Source organism: Podarcis pityusensis (assembly GCF_964106645.2).
Source record: "Podarcis pityusensis genome assembly, chromosome: 2".
NCBI classification, from domain to species: Eukaryota; Metazoa; Chordata; class Lepidosauria; order Squamata; family Lacertidae; genus Podarcis; species Podarcis pityusensis.
The window spans coordinates 42,539,671-42,560,955 of record NC_138029.1 but is presented as its reverse complement, the minus strand read 5'-3'; the positions used below and the strand labels follow the sequence as shown (position 1 = coordinate 42,560,955).

The following is a 21,285-nucleotide window of genomic DNA, read 5'->3' as shown; positions in this document are numbered from 1 at the left end:
TTCTCTTTCCAAGGTGGCACTCACCTGTACTCAGATTTGGTGGACCACAGAGGTTGGGATTGCCTTTGCCAGGCTGGAGGAAGGCTATGAGAATGCCATGAAGGAGTACTACAAGAAGCAAGTGACCCAGCTGAACATCCTCATCACCATGCTCATAGGACATCTCTCAAAGGGTGACAGGCAGAAGATCATGACCATCTGCACCATTGATGTGCATGCTCGAGATGTGGTGGCCAAGATGATCGCTCAGAAGGTTTGTCACACAACACAAACATCTGGATCTTTTCCATACTGTTTTTCTCAGGATTACTGAGAAGCGAGCTTGTGCATTGCTAGTGAAGACGAGTAGTTGGCTAAACCAGCACTGGGATTACTTTGAAGCCATGCTGCCATTGCTGTTTGCCCTTTTTACATCCTAACTCAGGGTTCCTCGGGGCAGCTTTCTCAACATTAGGATGGTGATATGCTGAATTCATCCTGGGATACAGGAGGGAATGTTTGGTTCTTGTACCAGGTGAGAGCTGGGGTGTGAGTCACGCCTAGTTTTTGATTCGGGTCTTTGAGGTGGGTCAATGGCGTTATGTTTCTTAGCTAAGGTAGTGTGGATGTGGGATTGGTGGTGGCAGGTAAGAGTGGACAAAAATGTACAGGTGGGAGGAAGGCAAGTTAAATCAAAGCCCTTGCCCACTCTGCTTTATTTGTTGTATTTCAGAATTTGGGGACACTGGTCAATTGGCCCCCTGGCCTGGTCATGTAGTTGCTAAATGCCAGGTCTGTCCATAATACATCATTGATCATCCATTATTTGATTGTGTATGATGGGGCATACTTGTCATGCATAACTTCGACCTTGGCAAATGGGCTGGGAGGCCTATGCTGACCCAGCAGGGTGCTCGGTGCAGCACCATTCCAGGTCAGAGGGGGAGGGAGGAGGTGTTACAGTCATCCAGAAGAATTTCATCGTCCTTACCAGGATACCAACTGGCAATGTGCGTGGGTTTGAGGGGTTGTTTGTGAATGTTTGGCCAAAGAGACAGCTCAGGGATGTCGCTAATGTACCATCTATCCCACTGCTCCCTGGCTCCCTGCAACCTCCCTGGCCGAGCTGGTGAATTAAGTCTTGGATGTAGTGTTGGAGAACCCTACCACAGTGGATGGGGGGGGGGCCTTCAGTATCTATGCTGAAGCTGCCTCAAATGGACCAGCTTGGGACGTCATGGCCTCCATGAAAACCATGGGGCTCTCTCAGTACATTAATGTTCCAGCCCATGTAGCTGGGCATGCCCTTGACCTGGTCTTTGCCGTAGAATGGATTGCTAATGCTCCATTGATTGGAGAGCCCACCATTCCCTGGAGAAGTTTGCCGTGAATGTAGCTACTCCACTTGCAGGGATGGGGGACCCACTGTGTTGCTCTGGGGGATTTTCTACCCGACCTAACTGGCACTCCTGTCAAGGCACTTGCCTCACTGTGGAATGGTGAGATGTGCAAAGCCATTGACGTCATTGCCCCCAAGTACACTCACGATTGCTGTGGAGCATGTAGATCACCTTGGTATTCCAGCTATACCATTTGCCCCTCCATAAGCTGTTTTATGTTCATTTTCTGCTCTGCTCTTGAAGGTGGACAATGCACAGGTGTTTCTTTGGCTGTCTCAACTCCGACACAGGTGGGCAGATGAGGAGAAGCACTGTTACGCGAACATTTGTGATGCACAGTTTCTATATTCCTATGAATACCTTGGGAACACACCCCGCCTGGTCATCACTCCTCTGACAGACAGGTAGGTATCTGGAAGGGCTCAGTCAAGGGAGCTTTAGTTTGGCAGCTTGTTGCAGAATCTGTTCTCCTCACCCTCCCATTTTGTTTTTGCAGAAATTTGCTATTTCTGATGTGCAATTCACAAAGCCTTGATGGTTTTGCAGCTCCAGGCTTTTTTTTTTCCAAGATTTTTTTTTTTAAGGTCAGGGTTTTTAATAGTGCTCTGCTGTTTTTGCTGTTTTTATTATTTACATTTCAATATATTTGTTTTCATATTGTTTTGATTTCTATTACAGTTTAATTGTTTTTAAAAATGATTATCTTTTATATGTTTTTAGGCTGTTTGTGTGTTTTTTCTGTCTTGTTTTAATTTGTGTAAGTTGCCTTGATGATGATGATGATGATGATGATATTTTCCTTCCTGTTTGAAGATGCTACATCACCCTCACCCAGTCCTTGCACCTGACCATGAGTGGGGCTCCTGCAGGGCCAGCTGGCACTGGGAAGACAGAAACTACCAAGGATCTTGGCCGAGCTCTTGGCATCATGGTGTATGTTTTCAACTGTTCAGAGCAAATGGACTACAAGGTAACGTTTAAGAAACAGTCAAGAATAATAGCATACTAGTAAGATTCTATGTAGAGAGAAAACTCAACTAAATGCTGGTTCATTAGGGAAGTTTCTCTTAAAAGGTATGGTGAGGACCAGTGGCGTAGCGTGGGGGGTGCCAAGGGTGCCGGCCGCACCGGGCGCAACATTGGGGGGGGCGCGAGTCCAGAGGGAAGGGACAAGTTCCTTCCTCCGCCGGGCTCCCCGCCGCTACCGCCAGCCTTACGCCCTAGCGTGTGCGCGCTCCCCGCCGCCGCTGCGACTGCGCTCCACTCACTGCTCGCAGGAGGAGCAGCCGCTGCAGCAGCGCCGACGCTGCCACCGACGCCTGGCCGGGCACGGGCAGCCTCCGCACCCCGCCGCCGCCGCCATCCCCTCGGCCCAGCCACAGGCGGCGGCTGCTTCTGCTGACTGGGAGGGAGGAGAGCTCCGAGGGGCCTCGCCGCGCCTTGCGCTCCCCAAAACCCTCCGAGAGGAAGCCGGCGGGCGGGCGAGGGTCTCCCGGCAGAAGGGGGTGCCGCTGGCTCCGGCTCTCAGCGCAAGTCTCAACCACGGGGGGGGGGGGGGCGAGGACGGAGCACGGCTGGAAGCCCCCGGACCCGGCCGGGAGGAGGAGAGGCGCTCGCCAAGCCCGGATCTGGAGCTCCACCTACAGCCCAAGGAGAGGAGGGGGCGGGGAGGCGCCTGAGGGGAGGGGGCTTCGGCTGCCTCGGCCCGCGGGGGCTCCGCAAATAATAAATTTAATAAATTCCTGCTGAGCCTTTGGGGGGGGTCCTTGGCTCCTTCGCTCGCCCCCAGCCCCAGTGGCGTAGCGTGGGGGGGTGCAGGGGGGCCGGGCGCAACACCTGGGGGGGGCGCTCGCACTCGAGTGCTAAAATCCACGGGTTAGGGGGCGCAAATTACTTGCCTTGCCCCGGGTGCTGACAACCCACGCTACGCCACTGGTGAGGACTAGAAATCCAAAACTCTGCAGAAAGCTAAATACCTATAATTACTGCCACACATTTTTGTTTGTGTGGAGAAACTGCATTTATAGTTCTGACATACTTTTCATTCCACTTTCTTTGGGGTGCAGTCCCACTGGGAAGTTTTTTCTGCACAATCTGCATTGATTTGAATGGGATTTGCATAAAAACAGAGTAGTGCTGCGGTGAAGCATGATCACACTCAAGCTTTGCAGTTCTCCCCAGGGCAGATTTATTCTCCTTGTTCACTTCTGTTCCATTTCCCAAAAGCTTATTATTTTCCCTCTTGTGGGAAAATTGGCTGTGGGGCTGTATCCAGTTCTTTGCTTTAAAGAACAAAGTTCCCAGAATATTTGAAACACTTTCAGGATCCATCAGCAGAGTTGTGGCATTCTGAGGGGATTGCCTCAGCATCTGACCTGGAAATGAAACTGCCTTATCTACTATTGCTATATCATGGCCAACAGACAACGCTAGACCTGAGTGCACCTACCTTCAATGCAGTCAACATTGTATGTTTGCAGCAGCACAGCAAAAAGTAGGTGGGCCTGTTTCACTTTCAAGTCAGGTGCTGAGACAACAGCCTCACACAGTCACAATTTCATGGGTGTGGGCCATCCTGTTTTGAAATCAAAGCTTAAGAAACATTTCATTAAACTAGAGCAGGGGTGAAGAACATCTCTTCCCCCTTGCCTCTGCCTCTGCAGCTACTGTAGTCCACAACTTCCATTATTCCTGACTACTGACAATGCTTTCTGGGTCTTATGGGAGTTGTAGTCCAACCATCTCTGGAGGACTGCAGGTTTCCCAGCCCTTGTCTAAATGGCCCTTCATTGCTTCTCAATGATCTAAGTAAGCAACCCTAGAATTATTCCTTCATCTATTTGAGCTCGGAGTGCTGTCAGCCAGTACCAATCATCTTTAAATGGGTGGTTTGCATATAGGTAATAAAACTGTACAATTGAGAAACCTATCCAAGTTCATCATTGCTGTTATTAGCTTCCACCTTCCGTTCCCTTGCTCTTTAGAAAGTGCCTACAGAACAAATTGCTCATGAGACTGGAAATAGGTTGTATACACATTTCACCGAAACAAAATAGCTGGGTAATTTTGCTGTCCTTTCCCCTTTTTTGTTGCAGTCCTGTGGGAACATTTACAAAGGCCTTTCCCAGACTGGTGCTTGGGGCTGTTTTGATGAGTTTAACAGAATTTCTGTTGAAGTCTTGTCAGTGGTGGCTGTACAGGTAAGTAATAAGTAGGAAAGAAGTGTAAGGCAGGGATGTAGCTTGAGAGCTTGGCTGCATTTGGATGTCACACAAAACTATGGTTTGGTGAGACATGAATGAGCCTAACCTCCTCCCGGGCTCTCCTCTCTTCCCTCTTTCATGGCCTTCTGTTTCTGCTTTCAATTAATCATGGTTTATTGCTGTGTCCAGACTGACAAACTGTGGGCAACGTTAACTATGGTTCATTTAAAATAAGCCTACTGCAAACTACGGTTTCTGAAGCAGGCTTGTTAAAACTCACCATAGTAAATCTTAACCACAGTTGCAGTCCAAATAATGTGTCATGCTGTGGATAAAGAAAAGTGGAAGCAAGGGCTTTCAAGCTATTCCTCCTCCTGGCTGCATGGAAAGGAGAGAGAGTGTGCAAGCCTAGAAGGAGGCAAGGCTCCTTTATGTCTTGCTAAACCATATTTTAGTGTGATGCCCAGAAATGGTCACTGTTTTTATGTTATTTATTCTATTTCCACCTTTCCACTGATCAGTCTTCAAGAGAGCTAATGGTAAAAACGGATTAACAATAAAATATAAACACAATCCAGTGGAAAAGGACAACAATGACAAGAGCAGAAAAGCAAGTAACCATCAAAGGCTGGAGAGGACGATGTGGTGTGAAACTGGCATCTAAAACATAAGAGTTAATGCCAAGTTAATCTTTCTTGGGAGGGTATTCCATGAATGGGGCACCACCTCAGAAAAAGCCCTATGCCTGATTGCCACTTACCAAATTTCTTCAAGATAGGGTTACCTGGATCCAGAAGAAGTGGGGGGAGGCTTGGTTTGCTGATTTTAATGTTGCTTTTGTGGTTGTATTATTTGGAAATGCAATTCGGTCCCATTATAAGCATAATTCCTTTTTTATTTCTGTTGAGTTCCAGTGCTTGACAGTTGTTGGGTGAGGTGGGAATTCTGTATATCAGCTTTGCCTGGTTCCAGGTGCAGAACTGGTGTCAAAAATGGACTAAGAACGTGGAAGCTGTAGGGTACGGAGAGGAACAGTAGCTGAGGGGCATTTGATCTTGCTGTAGGGATACTCAGTAGAAATAGAGAACATAATGCTTCTTTGGCAGTTGTAGCATAGCTATATGTAAGAGCCAGTGTGGTGTAGTGGTTAAGAGCGGTAGATTCGTAATCTGGGGAACCGGGTTTGCATCTCCGCTCCTCCACATGCAGCTGCTGGGTGACCTTGGGCTAGTCACACTTCACTGAAGTCTCTCAGCCCCACTCACCTCACAGAGTGTTTGTTGTCGGGGAGGAAGGGAAAGGAGAATGTTAGCCACTTTGAGACTCCTTCGGGTAGTGATAAAGCGGGATATCAAATCCAAACTCTTCTATATGCCCCTCCTCCTTTCTGGTTTAGGCAGTGTTATTTGGCAAAGGTATGTACAGTTGTGAAGTGCTGTGTACAGAAGTGCTCTGTGAAAATATGAGGCCTGTGCATTTTAAGTGCTCTGTGTGTAAAAAGCCCACGTAGTGATCATTAGACACTGTTGAGCTTGTTAATGTGCACTGCCCAGGAAAAGATAGAAAAGGGTATTATCTGATTAAAGGAGAAACGGTATCCTCAGACAAGAAGGCCCTAGTCGATTCAACGTTACATGTTTTTTCTCCATTAGTTAGACTACTGAAATAAAATAAGCAGTGCCACTGTAAAGTTATCATCGTAGTTTTAAATACAATTTGGAGCGTTAATGTGATGGTGGGGAAAGCCCTAATCAGATGCTTATCTTGTCAAGTGTTGAGTGTCTTGTCAAGTGCTGGTTGTGTTTGAAGACAGCTTGTTAATACAGAGATTATCTTGAGCCAGTAAACATGGCGTTGATGATCTGTTTTTCCTCTCAGAAAGCAGCACAACAGGAAAAACATTCTTGACATTAAGCCCTCCAAAGAATAATAGTCAAAACGATGAATCTGTGCTTCAGAGGTGCAAGCCGCACAGCAGAACAAAGCAGGCCATAAAGTTAGCAAGTCATGTATGTTGTAGTAGATGTGCTAGTCTTGCTATTAAACATTCAAGGCAGCCACTCGCAAAATCTCACTTAACTTCCAGGTCAATTAAAATTCTACCTTGGATAGCTTAGCATGTATAGATATTGCATTGTTGGCCCAAAGCAGTGGGTGTTCTGTTTTAATTAGCTCTTAGCCTTGAATATATTCCTATGATGTTGGCTATGCAGAGCCATCACACAGGGGGATAAATGTATGCTATAGACATTTTTCCATGGCATGAAGGGTTTTCATTTCTTTTATCCCAGTATCAATGAATCTATATAGCTGCTCCTGCCTTGGCTGGTTTGGAATAGTCCTGGTTTGCAAGGTGGTGATATGTCACAGGCTTCCTCATTCCTGCTTCCATGACCCATCCTAAATTTTGTTCCTGGATTGCATGAGAACTGCTCACATTAACAGTCAGTTTCTGTCAATAGGAGGCAGGGGTCTTTCTGGCCTAAATTTAATGTTCATGCAACCTTCCATGTGGCATGGAAAAAAAGAGGGCGGAGAGAAATTATTCATCCCCCTCTCCCCCATTACAACACTACAACTGGGAGACCACCTGATGAAGTTGGCTGTAGTTTCAGGACAGACAAAAGAAAGTATTTCTTCACCTAAAAGCATAATTCATTTATGGACTTCACTGAAGCAAGAAGTGGAGATGGCCACTGACTGAGATGGCTTTAAAAGAGAATTAGATGAATTCATGAAGGGTAGGTCATCAGTTGCTCATTAACCTTGGAATCAAGTGGAAAATCTTCTTCAGAGGCAGTGTGCCTCTGGAAACCAGGTGCTGGGGACAAAAAATTAGGGAGGGCTGCTGCTCTTGTGCCCTTCTTCTGGGCTTCCCGGATGCAGTTAGTTAGCCACTGTCTGAAACAGGACTGGAGGAGCCCTAATGGTTTGGCGCAGAAGGGATCATTTTTCATAGGGGATAAAATTTACACTGACAGAGCCATGGAGCAGCCTTTCCCCCCCCCCCTTCATTTTGGAGGGGAAAAAGGGAGTACAGCGGCTCATAAAGATACACTTTGCTCATAATGTGGTAGCAGTTTTAACAGCAATCACTTAAAAAAGATGATGCCAGCCCTCTCAACCCACAGGAGGCATCTTCTTGCTTAGATATGCTGCAGTGTAGATAAATGCTCGATTCTAATATGTACCATAATACCACATAGCTTTTTTAGCACACGTTTTATTAAGCACACTTTATAAAAAAAATCCGTGGAGCTGGAGAGTGAAAAGCCCCATCTTCTTCCATTTTCAGGTGAAAAGCATACAGGATGCCATAAGGGACAAAAAGCAGAATTTTAATTTCCTCGGTGAAGACATTAAACTAGTTCCTTCTGTTGGCATTTTCATCACCATGAATCCTGGCTATGCCGGTCGTACGGAGCTGCCTGAGAATTTGAAAGCTCTTTTCAGGTAAGATATGGATCACGTTCCTTTTAGCTTTCGACATTTTAGTATGTTAAAACGTTTGCCTCATTCTTTCCTGCAAGAGTGTTTTGTGGTAAGTAGCTGTTGTTCCCATTTTATGGAATGTAAACTGAGGTTTTCAGTATACAATCTGGGGCTTGTCATTGAACTGGAAATTGTACCTGGGACGCACTGCTCCATACCCAACACTATTCATCATGAGATCTCCCTTTGCCATGTGTATTTTATTCTACTTTGGCAAGGGCAAATGAACCAGACACAGCATTTTCCCTCCAAGGTGTAGCCCAGTGCTTAGTCTTCTGGTTTATGGGTGAAAGTGACCAGCCTGGGCTGCTCTGGAATACACAGGCTATATAAGTGACTCATTCAGAGCCTTTCATCCAGGTCCTGACTATGCAAGCACATAAGGCTCTTGCTTCTCTATGTAAATTCCAGGAAACACATTTCGCATAGTATCCCTGAAGTTGTGCTTATGGAGCTGGTGGAGATACTCAGGAAGTCATGTGATTACTATAAGTGGGGCCTGGAACAAAATGGTTCACTGAGTGCTCCTGTTCAGGATCCTCAGTTCCATGCCTAGACAGCCCACAACATTTTGCTGCCTTAGGTGGAGCAGCAAATGCCCCCTCCCAAGGTCAAGGTGCACTTTATCTATGGCCAGCGGAGTTACTTTGGTCCCTGACGCAGAAAATCCCACAACCAGCTCTTTGGCTGGCTGGCTGGCTGGCTGGCTGGCTGACTGGATGATGATAGGTATAATGAATAAGTAACTAAATGTGCCCCTAGATTGTGATGGAGGGTCAGGTGTGTATGTGTGTGTGTGTGTGTGTGTGTGTGTGTATAGCTCAGTTGGCTAGAGTGTGGGGCTGACAATGCCAAGGTTGCAGGTTCGGTCCCAGTATGAGACACCTGTATATTCCTGCATTGCAGGGGGCTGGACTCGGCGATCCTCAGGGTTCCTTCCAGCTCCATAATTCTATGATTCTATGCATGTGATTTTTGTATGGCTGAAATGCACATACACAATGCCTCTTACACAAAAGCAGAACTCTTCATCTGTTGCTTTGCCTGAGGCCCTTGGGGTAAAAATAAAACACCCCCCACCCAATGTCTGGATTAGGACAGTCATGTGCTAGATGGACAAATGGCCTGACCTTGTATAAGACACCTTCCTGCGTGGCTTGGTTACATACACTGAGTTTCTCTCCTAGGCCCTGTGCAATGGTTGTGCCAGACTTCGAGCTGATCTGTGAAATTATGCTGGTGGCAGAAGGATTCATAGAGGCCCGGCTGTTAGCTAGGAAGTTCATCACCCTTTACCAGTTATGCAAAGAACTGCTGTCAAAGCAGGTAGGTTGCATTTCATTAGCTGTTCTCTATCATCCGATATCACACGGTATTGCCATGTTCTACTTTTGTAAACATCTCCATGATGCATCTCATGAACATCTACATCTTCCCTTTTCACAATCAAATATACATTTGTGAACTGCTGCTCTCCATTATTATTTGGCTCCTGCCTGGGATTACATTCCCATGCCAAATGCATGGGATGTGTGGTGGTGGGCTAGTGTGAGTCCTGGTGTTCCTAGACCTGGGATCTTCTACGCACCTCACTGGTTCTCAGGATTTCTGGGTCAGGCCCCTTGGGATTCCACCAACTCACTTCACTTCTTCCACCTGACTGTTTCTGTATTGACTGCTTATTGCCTAGGGAGGCTGTACTTTCAAGTCACTCCAGCACGAAGCTGAGGATCAGAGTTAGAGGGAAGTTAATTTGTGTTCCTTTGATAACATGCTGATATCTGCAGATACACTTCCAGTGTTTGATGTGTAGGCCAAGTAAAAAATACATCGTCCCCTCCTCTCTCTCATTAGGATCACTATGACTGGGGCTTACGTGCAATTAAGTCAGTCCTGGTTGTTGCTGGATCTCTCAAGAGAGGAGACCCAGACCGCCCTGAAGACCAGGTGCTGATGCGCTCTCTTCGGGACTTCAACATCCCTAAGATTGTGACGGATGACATGCCAGTATTCATGGGTCTGATTGGGGACCTCTTTCCTGCTTTGGATGTTCCAAGAAAGCGAGATCTCAGTTTCGAATCTTTCGTGAAGCAAGCTGTGCTGGAACTCAAGCTGCAACCAGAGGACAACTTTGTGCTCAAAGTAAGGTCGTGGCTTTCATCTACCCAAGCTTTAGGCTGCAGGAGTCCTCTGAGATCTTCTTTACTTAACTTTGTTCCAAATCTGCAATTCTGTGCTTCTGTGAGTCTTCTCTGTCTACTGTAAAAAAGAACTTAGCTAAGGGTGTGTGTGCATGAAGGCATCCCTGGTGCATTTTTGTTGCATGTTCAGGTTTTTCACTTTTCACCTCCTTTGCATGTCCCCCCCCAAATGTTACTGAACTACAACTTCCATCATCCCTGGCCATTGGCTATGCCTGCTGGGGCTGATGGGAGCTGTAGTTCAGCATCATCTGGAGGACCTCAGGTTTCCCAAACCTGTTTTATCATTTGTTGCCTGTTTCCTGTTCTTGGTTTGTGGCCATTCACGCATCACATTGCAAGGGACCTTTCTTTTTCTTCTGATGATGACTGCTTTTGCAGGCCTTGAGAACCATATACATTGTTCTGAATTTACATTATGAGAGCAGCCTGGCATGGTTAGTAAAATGGGACATGGGTACTTTTGTGCACAACGTAGTGGTTTTATCTTGTTGGCTTTTTTGTGTGTAGGTGGTGCAGCTGGAAGAACTCCTGGCAGTTCGGCACTCTGTCTTTGTGGTGGGAAATGCAGGTACAGGCAAGTCACAGGTGCTGAAATCTCTCAACAAGACCTATCACATCATGAAGCGGCGGCCTGTTTGGATGGACCTCAATCCGAAGGCGGTTACCAATGATGAACTCTTTGGCATCATTAATCCTGCTACAAGAGAGTGGAAGGATGGTAAGGGTGTTCTCACATCTTCAAAACCTAGGAAGAGAGACATTTTTCTTGCCACTTGCAATAAATTAAAAATAAAAATAAAATCCAAAAAATTAATCCAGAATATGTGCTCTGAGAGTTCATTGCAGGTATGAGATTTTTCTCATCACGTTAGAACTTTTCCAGCGTTTTCTCTCGCATGTCTCTAGCGCTTTCTGTTTTCATAGATGAGGCTTTCATGAAAAGTAATAACTCGTGTTTCTCTCTGGTGTGCTGTGCAGTACGGCTGCTATTGTTCTTGTGTACTTTTCTCATCTGAACTTTCTTGCAGACTTCTCCAGAGGCACTTTTGTTTTCTTAATTTCCTTGTATTTCATAAGCACCCCTCCCCTGCATATTACTCAACTTTTTTGCAAGAAAAATATCTTTGGATATGTAATCTTCGGAATGCATTGTATGGTTCCACACTTTCAGTGCCTGGGCCCCCTGAAATGTAACTCTTGCAAGAAGGTGGCCTTTGTGATGTGGAAAGAAGGCAAGGCGTGTGTTGTTTTTTTAAATCTAATTTGAGGTGGCAGGGAGAGAGAGAGAAAACAGCAGCCTGAGACCTTACCAGGATATGTTTCCCAGTCCTCTTTCATGGAAGTTAGTCTAGCTTCTGTGCTTCTGTTCAGTTATAGAGTTCCTTGGTCACCCCACAATATCTAAATGGAAATGGCCTTTCCAGAGCTTCCTTGTCTCTTTTCTACCCTCTGAGACATGTGAACTTTGACTTGCTGACGTGCCAGTTCCCTCCCAGGCTTCCTATATAGAGGTTTGGGGCTTCCCCAGCCCCATTTCACTGTTCTTACCCACTGTGTGTGTGTAAGCAGGATAGAATGAACCTTGCGTAATATCTTTGCCCTGGTTCTAACACCCTATTTTCTTTGTGGGATTGTCAAACTCCAGGACCATCTATGGTGCATCAAAACCTTCTGGAGTTTCTGCAGTTCTAATCTTCACTGAAGTATCTCCTCTGTCTATCCCTCCCCTCCACCCCCTTATATCAAGAGATACTGGATGTTATATCTTTTCAGCACTATATAACCATGCCATTGTTCTCAGCGACAGACTCACTAGTATAGGCCAAAGCTTTGTTATCTTCTTGGGTTTGCCAGCTGGCATCCCTGATGTGTCTTATAATTTTAACAAGTGTGAGTGAAAAGCAGCTCAGGAGCATGACTGACTGAGAGCTGGAGTGTGGCTTAGATTTTCAACTGTGGATTATGAGGAGAATATATATACTATTATATTACATTCACTTCTGTGATTAGCAATGAAAATATTGAGGAATCTAACATCATGTACATAATAGTTCCTCATACTCAAAAAAGGCAGTTGGGTTATCTTGGAAATACAAAATATTTGCAAGATACTCTGAAATAAGAAATTTGCTATGGTGCTGAGATACTTAATATGTGGACCCGTAGACATGGAAATATGTTTAACATTGCATGGTATGCTTGCTTTTACATTGCAGTATGAGAGCAGAGTGTAGGGCAGAACCAAGTACATGCTAAATTTGTAACTTTTTGTTAGTACCTAACTGTTTAAAACAGAGGTACTACAAATCCCATAATCTTTGATTCAGATGTTGTTGAACTACAAACCCCATCATCTTTGATCACTTGCCATACTGGCTGGGACTGGTGGGCATAGTTCAGCCACATCTGGATGGACACACCTTAGCTCCCTTTGGTTTGTACCTGCATTTACGAGGGAAATTTCAGGGAAATTATATTGGACAAATAGGAAAAAGGCAGCCCACTGTGTGCTATGTCTGTCATCTAAACTTCTGAAACTTTTGCTGTGGTTATGTTCTTTCTTTGAAGATGGTGTCATCTTGAGACGGAGAACAGCAAAGTCATAGTCAAATGCTTTTCATAATCACAGTTCTTCTTTCCCTTTTTGTTCTGAATGGGCTGCCGAGATTTTTTGTTGTTGCTGTTGCTTCTTCTTCCCTGTCCTTAACCATTCTCAGCAGTATTAAGTGGTCTGGGATTATTTTCAATGAGATTATTTGATCACGCTTATGCATTATCTCCTGAAGGAGATTCTATTCATACCCTGTTGTTTTCGTAATTATCAAATTTAACTAACTGCATCTAGATTTCGCTTTGCTTGTTCGTATGCAAGCTGAATTAACGACAGCAACAAAAACACTCGTACGTTATTAAAGGGAGCCTGCATAGTCCTCTGAGAATCCCACTCAGTGCCTGTGATCTCTTTAGGATTGTTCTCATCAATTATGCGAGACCTAGCTAATATTACACATGACGGCCCCAAATGGATTGTGCTGGATGGTGATATTGATCCGATGTGGATTGAGTCTCTTAATACTGTCATGGATGATAATAAGGTAAGACACAAGTTTGAGGGCAACAACTGTTCTTGAGTACATAGAATAATCTGTCCTTTGCCAAAAGGCACACGGATGTAAACCATAGGACCAAACTTTCACAACTCTTTTTGTTTCAAGAATCTGAGGGTGGGAACCCTGCAATTTCAGGAACAAAAAAACAAACAAACCTATATCCAGAAAACATTACCGCTTGGTATTTGTGCAGTCCCCACATATGGTTCCTGCACCTAGTTGAATGCAATTTGGGAATATTGTCCAGGGTAGAGACTACCCAGAAGATTGTTTCCAGAAACTGAAAGGGTCTTTAATGCAGAATGCACACTTTCTTCCTGGGATGTTGGTAGGAGCAGAAGCAACAAGCAAGCCCTCTATTGATTTTTGACATAGTATAAAGAGCGTTTTATATAAGTGGCCTTATTCTCATGCTTTAAATAAATTAGCAGTTGGGAGAAAACTAGAGGAAACCTTTGCAACTCCATATAAAGAGTTTCGGTGTTTCAAGTAAGGTATTGTCCTGTGTTGCATACAATCAGTATGCTTCTGAGAAGTCTCTGCAGATCACAGTGCTCTTTGTCTTCCCAACCTGACTGGATCTATCCTTTTGCAGGTGCTGACACTAGCAAGCAATGAAAGGATTCCTCTCAATCCCACCATGAGGCTGCTGTTCGAAATCAGTCACCTGCGGACTGCCACTCCTGCCACTGTCTCTAGAGCAGGTAGGTGGCAAGGGAGAGGAAGAGGGGGACATTTCATTTTGGCATGGTAGAAAGTGAATGGGGGTTAGCTTTGGCCTAAGATTCATGAAGGGAGCCAGGGTAGCCAACCAGCTGCCTTCCAGATGTTTTGGACTGCAATCCTCATCAGCCCCAGCTAGCGTGGCTGCCATGCTAGTGATGGCAGGCACCTTGTCCAAGGACCCTGTTGCTGCTGTCGCTGCATAATCATACCAGATTATTATCTTTCAACTACCTATAACTTGGATGTGGAAAAACTGGGTAACTCTCTTGCTGACTTCTGATATTTCACATTCCCAGGGATCCTTTACATCAATCCAGCTGATCTGGGCTGGAATCCTCCCGTGAGTAGCTGGATTGACAGACGAGAAATCCAGTCAGAGCGAGCTAACCTGACCATTTTGTTTGACAAGTATCTGCCAATTTGTCTGGACACTCTTAGAACCAGGTACGGTCGAGCACACTGAACAATTCACACAGGTTTGCTTACCATATGTGCATTTATGACCACTTGTTCTAAGTACTACATGTTATGCTGCCCACCTAGCAGTTTGAAAGCACGTCAAAGTGCAAGTAGATAAATAGGTACCGCTCTGGTGGGAAGGTAAACGGCGTTTCCGTGCGTTGCTCTGGTTCGCCAGAAGCGGCTTAGTCATGCTGGCCACATGACCCGGAAGCTGTACGCCGGCTCCCTCGGCCAATATAGCGAGATGAGCGCCGCAACCCCAGAGTCGGTCACGACTGGACCTAATGGTCAGGGGTCCCTTTACCTTTACCTTACTACATGTTAGCTTCCCCAACTGGTTTCTTGTTTTGTATTAAAAGAAGTTCAGCATTGTACCTTGAGCGCTTCTTCCAGTCACAGAAGATGAATGAAGAATGGCTGCCTTCAAAGGATGTCCCTTTGTATCATATAAGCTGCTCTAAGGCTTTTGTGGAGGAAGAGCAGAGTACAAGTGTCATAAGTAAATAATAATTTGCCATTAGGTCTGTCCCTAAGGTTGTTTACTGTGTAGAGGCACTACAGTGACACCTAGTACAGTCAAACCTTGGTTCTTGAATGGCTCCGTTTTTTAACATTTCAGTTCCCGAACGCCGAAAACACGAAAGTAAATGCTCCGGTTTTTTAATGTTTTTCGGAACCCAAATGTCTGACGTGGCTTCCGCTTGAGTGCAAGAAGCTCTTGCAACCAATCGGAAGCTGTGCCTTGGTTGTCGAACGTTTCGGAAGTCGAACGGTCTTCCAGAACGGATTACTGGTACGTTCAACAACCGAGGTTTGACAGTAACAGAAAAAAGTCTTAAAGCACAAGTATACTATACAAGAAGTCTGAGGAAACCTTTTCAGCCTGAGGGCTGCATTCCCTCATGAGTGACCGTCTCAGGGGCTGTATTCCAGTGGTGGGCAGGGCTTCATCCATTCATGTACTTCCCCATTTCACATTTATGCATGTTTCCCTTTTAAGAAGCCACCAATTGCCTTCTCCAAAGGAGGAGCTGTCAAAATTAGGCTTTCCATACCAAGAAAGAGAGTAAAAAAAAAAAAGTCCTTGGCTCCCTCATAAATAAGCATTGGGGAGATTAAGGAACAGGATAACATTTGTAAAAAACAACAAGCAGAAGCTTTTCTCTTAGCAATTGTAGGTGTAGAACTACCCAAACAATACAGAAATTTATTTATGTATGCAACTATAGCTCCAAGAATGTTACTTGCCCAAAAATGGAAAGAAGAAGAAGTCCCAACGAGAGATGAATATATACAAAAACTTACGGATTATGCAGAAATGGCGAAACTTACCAGAAGAATAAGAAATCAAGATAACAAACTTTTTTATATAAACGAATGGAAATGGCTTATTGAATATCTACAAACAAATTGTAAACAGATAAAGACATTGGCAGGATTACTGTAATAACCTGCAGTTTCAAAAGAATATATAATCAAAATAGATGAATTAAAGAATAGGTTAATTTAGAATATGCAGGAAATGATAAAATAATTTTAAGGAACCGCAGAAAGAGGAGGAAGAAAGTTGAGGTTTGAAATGTTAGAACTATGGTTAAACTATTGAAATGTATATAAATGAAAATTATAAATAAATTATATAAAAAAGGAGGAGGGAGGAGATGAGTGCTTGCATGCACCACTGTGCACAGAATCCACTTTTTAATTAGTATCTGCAGAGGCATTAGCAAAAAAGATAAAATAAATCTTCAGTTATCTTTTAACTATTTTAATGATTATGCTATTGCAGTAAGGTTTGTCTTATTCTCATGTTAATCCTTTAAATTATTTCCAAGACCTCTTTTCAACAGGACCTTTGATAATTTGTTCCCTGGTTCCAGTACCAACAACCTAATGAATCTATTTTTGTTGCATATCCTTCCCATATTTTCTTATAATATATTATCCTATACTATCATATGATCCTTCAATCCTCTACTGATAAAAGCTGTTTCTGATAAATTTTGTCTCTAATTTTTGAGCAGAAATTTACATACTGCCTACATGTTTTTTTATTAAATTTAGTCACCAAGCCTTCCTAATGATGAGATGGCTGGATCTATTAATCAAGTTTGCATAACTTGATTTCTTCTATTACTTTAATTACAGCAGGTTGTCCTGTTCATAGTAGACCCATTGAAATGTCTTTTAATTTAAGTGAGTCTACTCTGAGTAGGACATTGGATTCAAGGCCTTGGCCCAAATTAATTTCTTTAACATTCCCACCAAATGTGTATACAATCTGCAGAACAGATCTAGGTGGGATTCTATTGAATCGGCCGTGGCTCCGATCTGGTGGAACACTCTGTCACAAGAGACCAGGGCCCTGCGGGACTTGACATCTTTCCGCAGGGCCTGCAAGACAGAGCTGTTCCACCAGGCCTTTGGCCAGGGCACAGCCTGACTCCCTCCCTCGGCAATCTTCGCGGAGCTCTGGCCCAATGGTTGCCAGTGGCTTGAATTAATTAATTTTATAATGAATGATTTTAGAGTGTTGTTTGTGCTGTACTTTTGTACTGTTTTATTGTTGTTAGCCGCCCTGAGCCCGGCTTCGGCTGGGGAGGGCGGGATATAAATAAAATTTATTATTATTATTATTATTATTATTATTATTATTATTGGCATAGTAATACCAAAAAAGTGGCTTGTCTAGTGCACGTGAAGGTTCCTGTATGCTGAGGAAGGTGTGTGTGTGTGACTCTTGGTTTAATTTCATGCTAGTGGCAAGAAGGGGACATGAGAGAGAGAGAGAAAAGGGGTGGACCTATCCACTTTTGATCCTAGCCCTGTCCACATTTGGACGGCTGCCCCACTTATTGCTTGTAAATGCCCCCTGGCAGCTTGACCCTGAAGGCATGCGGCTCTCAACAAACCATAGGGTTGTCCACCCCTCATATATGCCATCATCTGGCTGCAAACGGAGGGCCTATCTATGCAGAAAAATATCAGATGGCAGAAACGCTCCTTTACTGCACTCTTAGATGAATGAGTAACAACTTGCTTTTCCAATTAGGTAAAACAGGGACCATCTCTCTCTCTCTCTCTCTCTCTCTCTCTCTCTCTCTCACACACACACACACACAGTGTCACTTGCCCAGGCCATAGTACTGTACAGGCATAGGCAAACTCGGTCCTCCAGATGTTTTGGGACTACAACTCCCATCATCCCTAGCTAACAGGACCAGTGGTCAGGGATGATGAGAGTTGTAGTCCCAAAAAACATCTGAAGGGCCGAGTTTGCCTATGCCTGCAATAAAACCAAAGGCTAGAAGTACACTAAAGTTCAGACTGAAAAGAAGTGTGGATTTTTTTTTATTTTTTTTTGCAGCTGTTATCACTATGTTTTCTAACTGCTATAGTCAGTAAGGCTGTATTATAGCCACAAATAGTGTAGGCAGAGGGGGAAAGGGCCGCTTGATGCCTTGTGTATGCTTCACGTGGAGATTTCAGGGTGAGCAGCCGATGGTTCCAAATACAAGTATATTTTGTACAGCCGGCCGTTCCAATAACTATAATTACTTTTTAGCAAACTGCAGGTCTCTTCCGGCTTCACACATCTGTAAATGTAGCCTAAACCCATGTAAAATATGAGATGAAAGGGATTATTTTATTACGCTGTTATTTGACCACTTCTGAACTCATTGCATTTGTGGCAAATCAGTGCCCTTAGCAAGGCTTCCATTTCACTTCTTTCAAGAGGATCAAAGTTTTAGAGTGGCTCAAACTTATGATTACAGTTATTACTTGGCTGCGTGCTGATGGTATTTTATAGCTCTCTGTAGCAGTGGATAAGAAAGATATACACAATGAAAGTTTTAAAATGTTAATGTTCGGAAAGAGGATTTATACGCCTATCTCATATTGTTAAATGGCAGTCATGCTAAATCCAATTAAACTTCATAAGTTTTCAATTCTCCCATTGTAGATTTAAGAAGATTATTCCAGTTCCTGAGCAGAGCATGGTTCAGATGTTGTGTTACCTCCTTGAATGCCTCCTCACCAAGGAAAACACTCCTCCGGATTGCCCCAAAGAGCTCTATGAACTGTATTTTGTATTTGCTGCTGTCTGGGCCTTTGGTGGGTCTATGTTCCAAGACCAGGTAAGAAAATATGTCCTCCTCACAGCAATACTGATTTAATACATTTTCACATTTACAACTAGCAACTGACTGCAAACCTGAGCCTCACCCTCAAAATGGATGGGCCAGAGGATATGATCAGATGTGGCGACTGGTGATCAGTTGCTTGTTGGATTTACCCAGAGGTGAATGGTGACCCTTACTGGGAGGTGAGATGAGATGGAGTTGAGGAGCCTCCACCCAGTGGCAGGAACATCCCTCAAAAAAGAGGGCTAGGATTATTGAAACCTTTAGTTCCATGTAAGCTTCCTCAGGCCTTTTGTGTGTGTGTGTCTTAGCAGAAACTTCCAAATTTAAATGAGACTTGGTGGTAGCTCTGAACTTGCAATCATATTGTACACTCAGAGTTGCTAACAGCAGTACAGTGGTACCTCAGGTTACATACGCTTCAGGTTACAGACTCCGCTAACCTAGAAATAGTACCTCAGCTTAAGAACTTTCCTTCAGGATGAGAACAGAAATCGTGCTCCGGGGGCACGGCAGCAGCAGGAGGCCCCATTGGCTAAAGTGGTGCTTCAGGTTAAGAACAGTTTCAGGTTAAGAACGGACCTCCAGAACGAATTAAGTACTTAACCCGAGGTACCACGGTATAGCAAAAACCGGGCAGTGGTTCTACTTCTACTAAATTCTGTTAGAGAGGCGGGTGTCCTTGTCAAGACCTTCTATGTAAGGAAGATCCTGAAATACTGTTGATGAGCTAGCCTGGCTGGAGTGAGTTATTGCTCATTCTCCTTTCTTCCCATCTCCCAAATAACAGAGATGGGACATTATATGCCACTTCCTTGGAGGTACTGAATAGCCAACACTATTCTAGAATTGATCCAGCTTTGGCATTCAGGTATTTGAAATTTTGGTTTTGTTAGATAACAGAGCCAAGGGACTCAAGTGTGCAAATATGTGCCCTAGAGGAAAACTGCCCCTAACTTTTATCTGAGAGGGGATGGTCTCCAGACTGAGGTTTACTCCACTTAAGTAACTTTGATGTGTTTGCATCTCTGGAGGAAGCCATTCCCATCCCTGCCAGTCCAGTCACTCATTCCCAGCATGACACGATGGGTTCTAGTAAATTATAGTAACCAAACAGCATGGTTTCAGATGGCATGCACTTTGAACCTAGGACTAGGCATATCTCTGCTCTGAGAATGAGGTAAGATCTACGAGATTTGATTTTTTTTTTAAATCAGCCTGAGGGCTCTGAAACTCTGATTTTTCTGCCTTCATAAACAGTGTCCCCTTAGGCACAGGGGAAGAATAGAGCTCACTCTTCACAATTTTTGACTGGCAGGAGGAAGATAGGAGGGTTTCTCTCTCTCTGATTATTCTGTATTTAAATCAGCCTCATTATCCAATTATTTATATAATCCTGTTTTTCACCTCTGTTATTTAGTCATTAGTTTAGTATTTCATATCATTAATGCAAGCCTAGGGCCCATTCCTCATTTCAGTATTCATGTTCTCAATTTTTGATGACAGTCATGATTGGTGTTTCAGTCGCTCCAGAGTTTGTTTGGTGGAAATAGATTCTAACACTTCTTCAGGAGGGAACCGCATTTTTCCAACACCTATTTTCTATGTCTCAGGCTCCTGTCTCAAAGATGAGACAAGATGCCTTGATTCTTTCTCATGTGACTTCTTTGATTCTTGCTGTCTTGCATGCCTCCATCTAGTTATAGATAAACAAATCGCAACCCATTACAGTAACCCATGACTTACTCTTATGCTTGCATTATTCCATAGAAGAGTGGAGATGAGTATGCACCAACATTTAGCTCCTCTTGGTAAGGCCAAGTTTATTCCACTCTTCATTTGGAACCTAGGTATCTGAGTTGATCAGTTTTTCTGGTTCAGTTTATTTTATACTGTGGGGCAAAGCAGATGAAGCCATTTTACTATCTACATTTCAGTTGTGAAAGGGGCTTATGTGTTTGAGCTTTGCAAAGCTTATTCTTTAAGCAGAAAAAGAAACAAAAGGAAATCCTGACCTTTGTGTACATAGTAAGATTAATATGCAGTGTTGAGAACTATGATCACTTCAGGTAGTAATGTATTAATCAAAAATTTTAATGCAACAAATGACTGATGACAGTTGTTTTAACTAACAGGAGGGTGTGTGTGTGTGTGAGAGAGAGGCCCACTCCATATGTAATAAGGCTGCTCAATAAACCACAGTTTGTCTGACCATGCATGGCTGACGAGCTTGAGTCTTTCCCCCTCCCTCTCCTTTCTTCTCTTGCACATCCAACTGCAGAGGAGACTTTCAGGTTTCTTATACCTCTGTTTTCTATGATACCTGACTGAGGAAATGATGGCTTCATGGTGGCCTGCAAACAGTTCCCTGATTTGTACATCATGTAAAACTGGAGTAAGAGAGCAGGAAGTATTCTTTGCAGTCAAGCAAATGAGAGGAAGAAGCAATGTTCAATTTCATTACTTGTGTATGTTCAAACAAATCATGCCTCATTGAACAGCCATGCTGGATGTAAACAGGGCCAGAGAGTATAAAAAAGAGACAGCGGGGCAGCCTGATCCAA

General features: G+C 44.1%; 1 protein-coding gene across 1 annotated transcript in view; it reads left to right on the top strand.

Annotated features, from left to right (window-relative positions):
• The window catches only part of DNAH9 (dynein axonemal heavy chain 9), a gene marked incomplete at its 5' end in the record, with an annotated part of 193,033 nt that overhangs the window by 45,428 nt on the left and 126,320 nt on the right, over window positions 1–21,285 (top strand). The window contains 12 exons of the mRNA XM_080993517.1: window positions 14–253; window positions 1,623–1,783; window positions 2,193–2,349; window positions 4,475–4,579; window positions 7,878–8,035; window positions 9,262–9,400; window positions 9,929–10,216; window positions 10,786–10,996; window positions 13,246–13,373; window positions 13,984–14,092; window positions 14,411–14,558; window positions 18,541–18,715. Of these exons, the coding sequence (XP_080849643.1) occupies window positions 14–253; window positions 1,623–1,783; window positions 2,193–2,349; window positions 4,475–4,579; window positions 7,878–8,035; window positions 9,262–9,400; window positions 9,929–10,216; window positions 10,786–10,996; window positions 13,246–13,373; window positions 13,984–14,092; window positions 14,411–14,558; window positions 18,541–18,715 (2,019 nt within the window). The remainder of the gene's footprint in view (window positions 1–13; window positions 254–1,622; window positions 1,784–2,192; window positions 2,350–4,474; window positions 4,580–7,877; window positions 8,036–9,261; window positions 9,401–9,928; window positions 10,217–10,785; window positions 10,997–13,245; window positions 13,374–13,983; window positions 14,093–14,410; window positions 14,559–18,540; window positions 18,716–21,285) is intronic.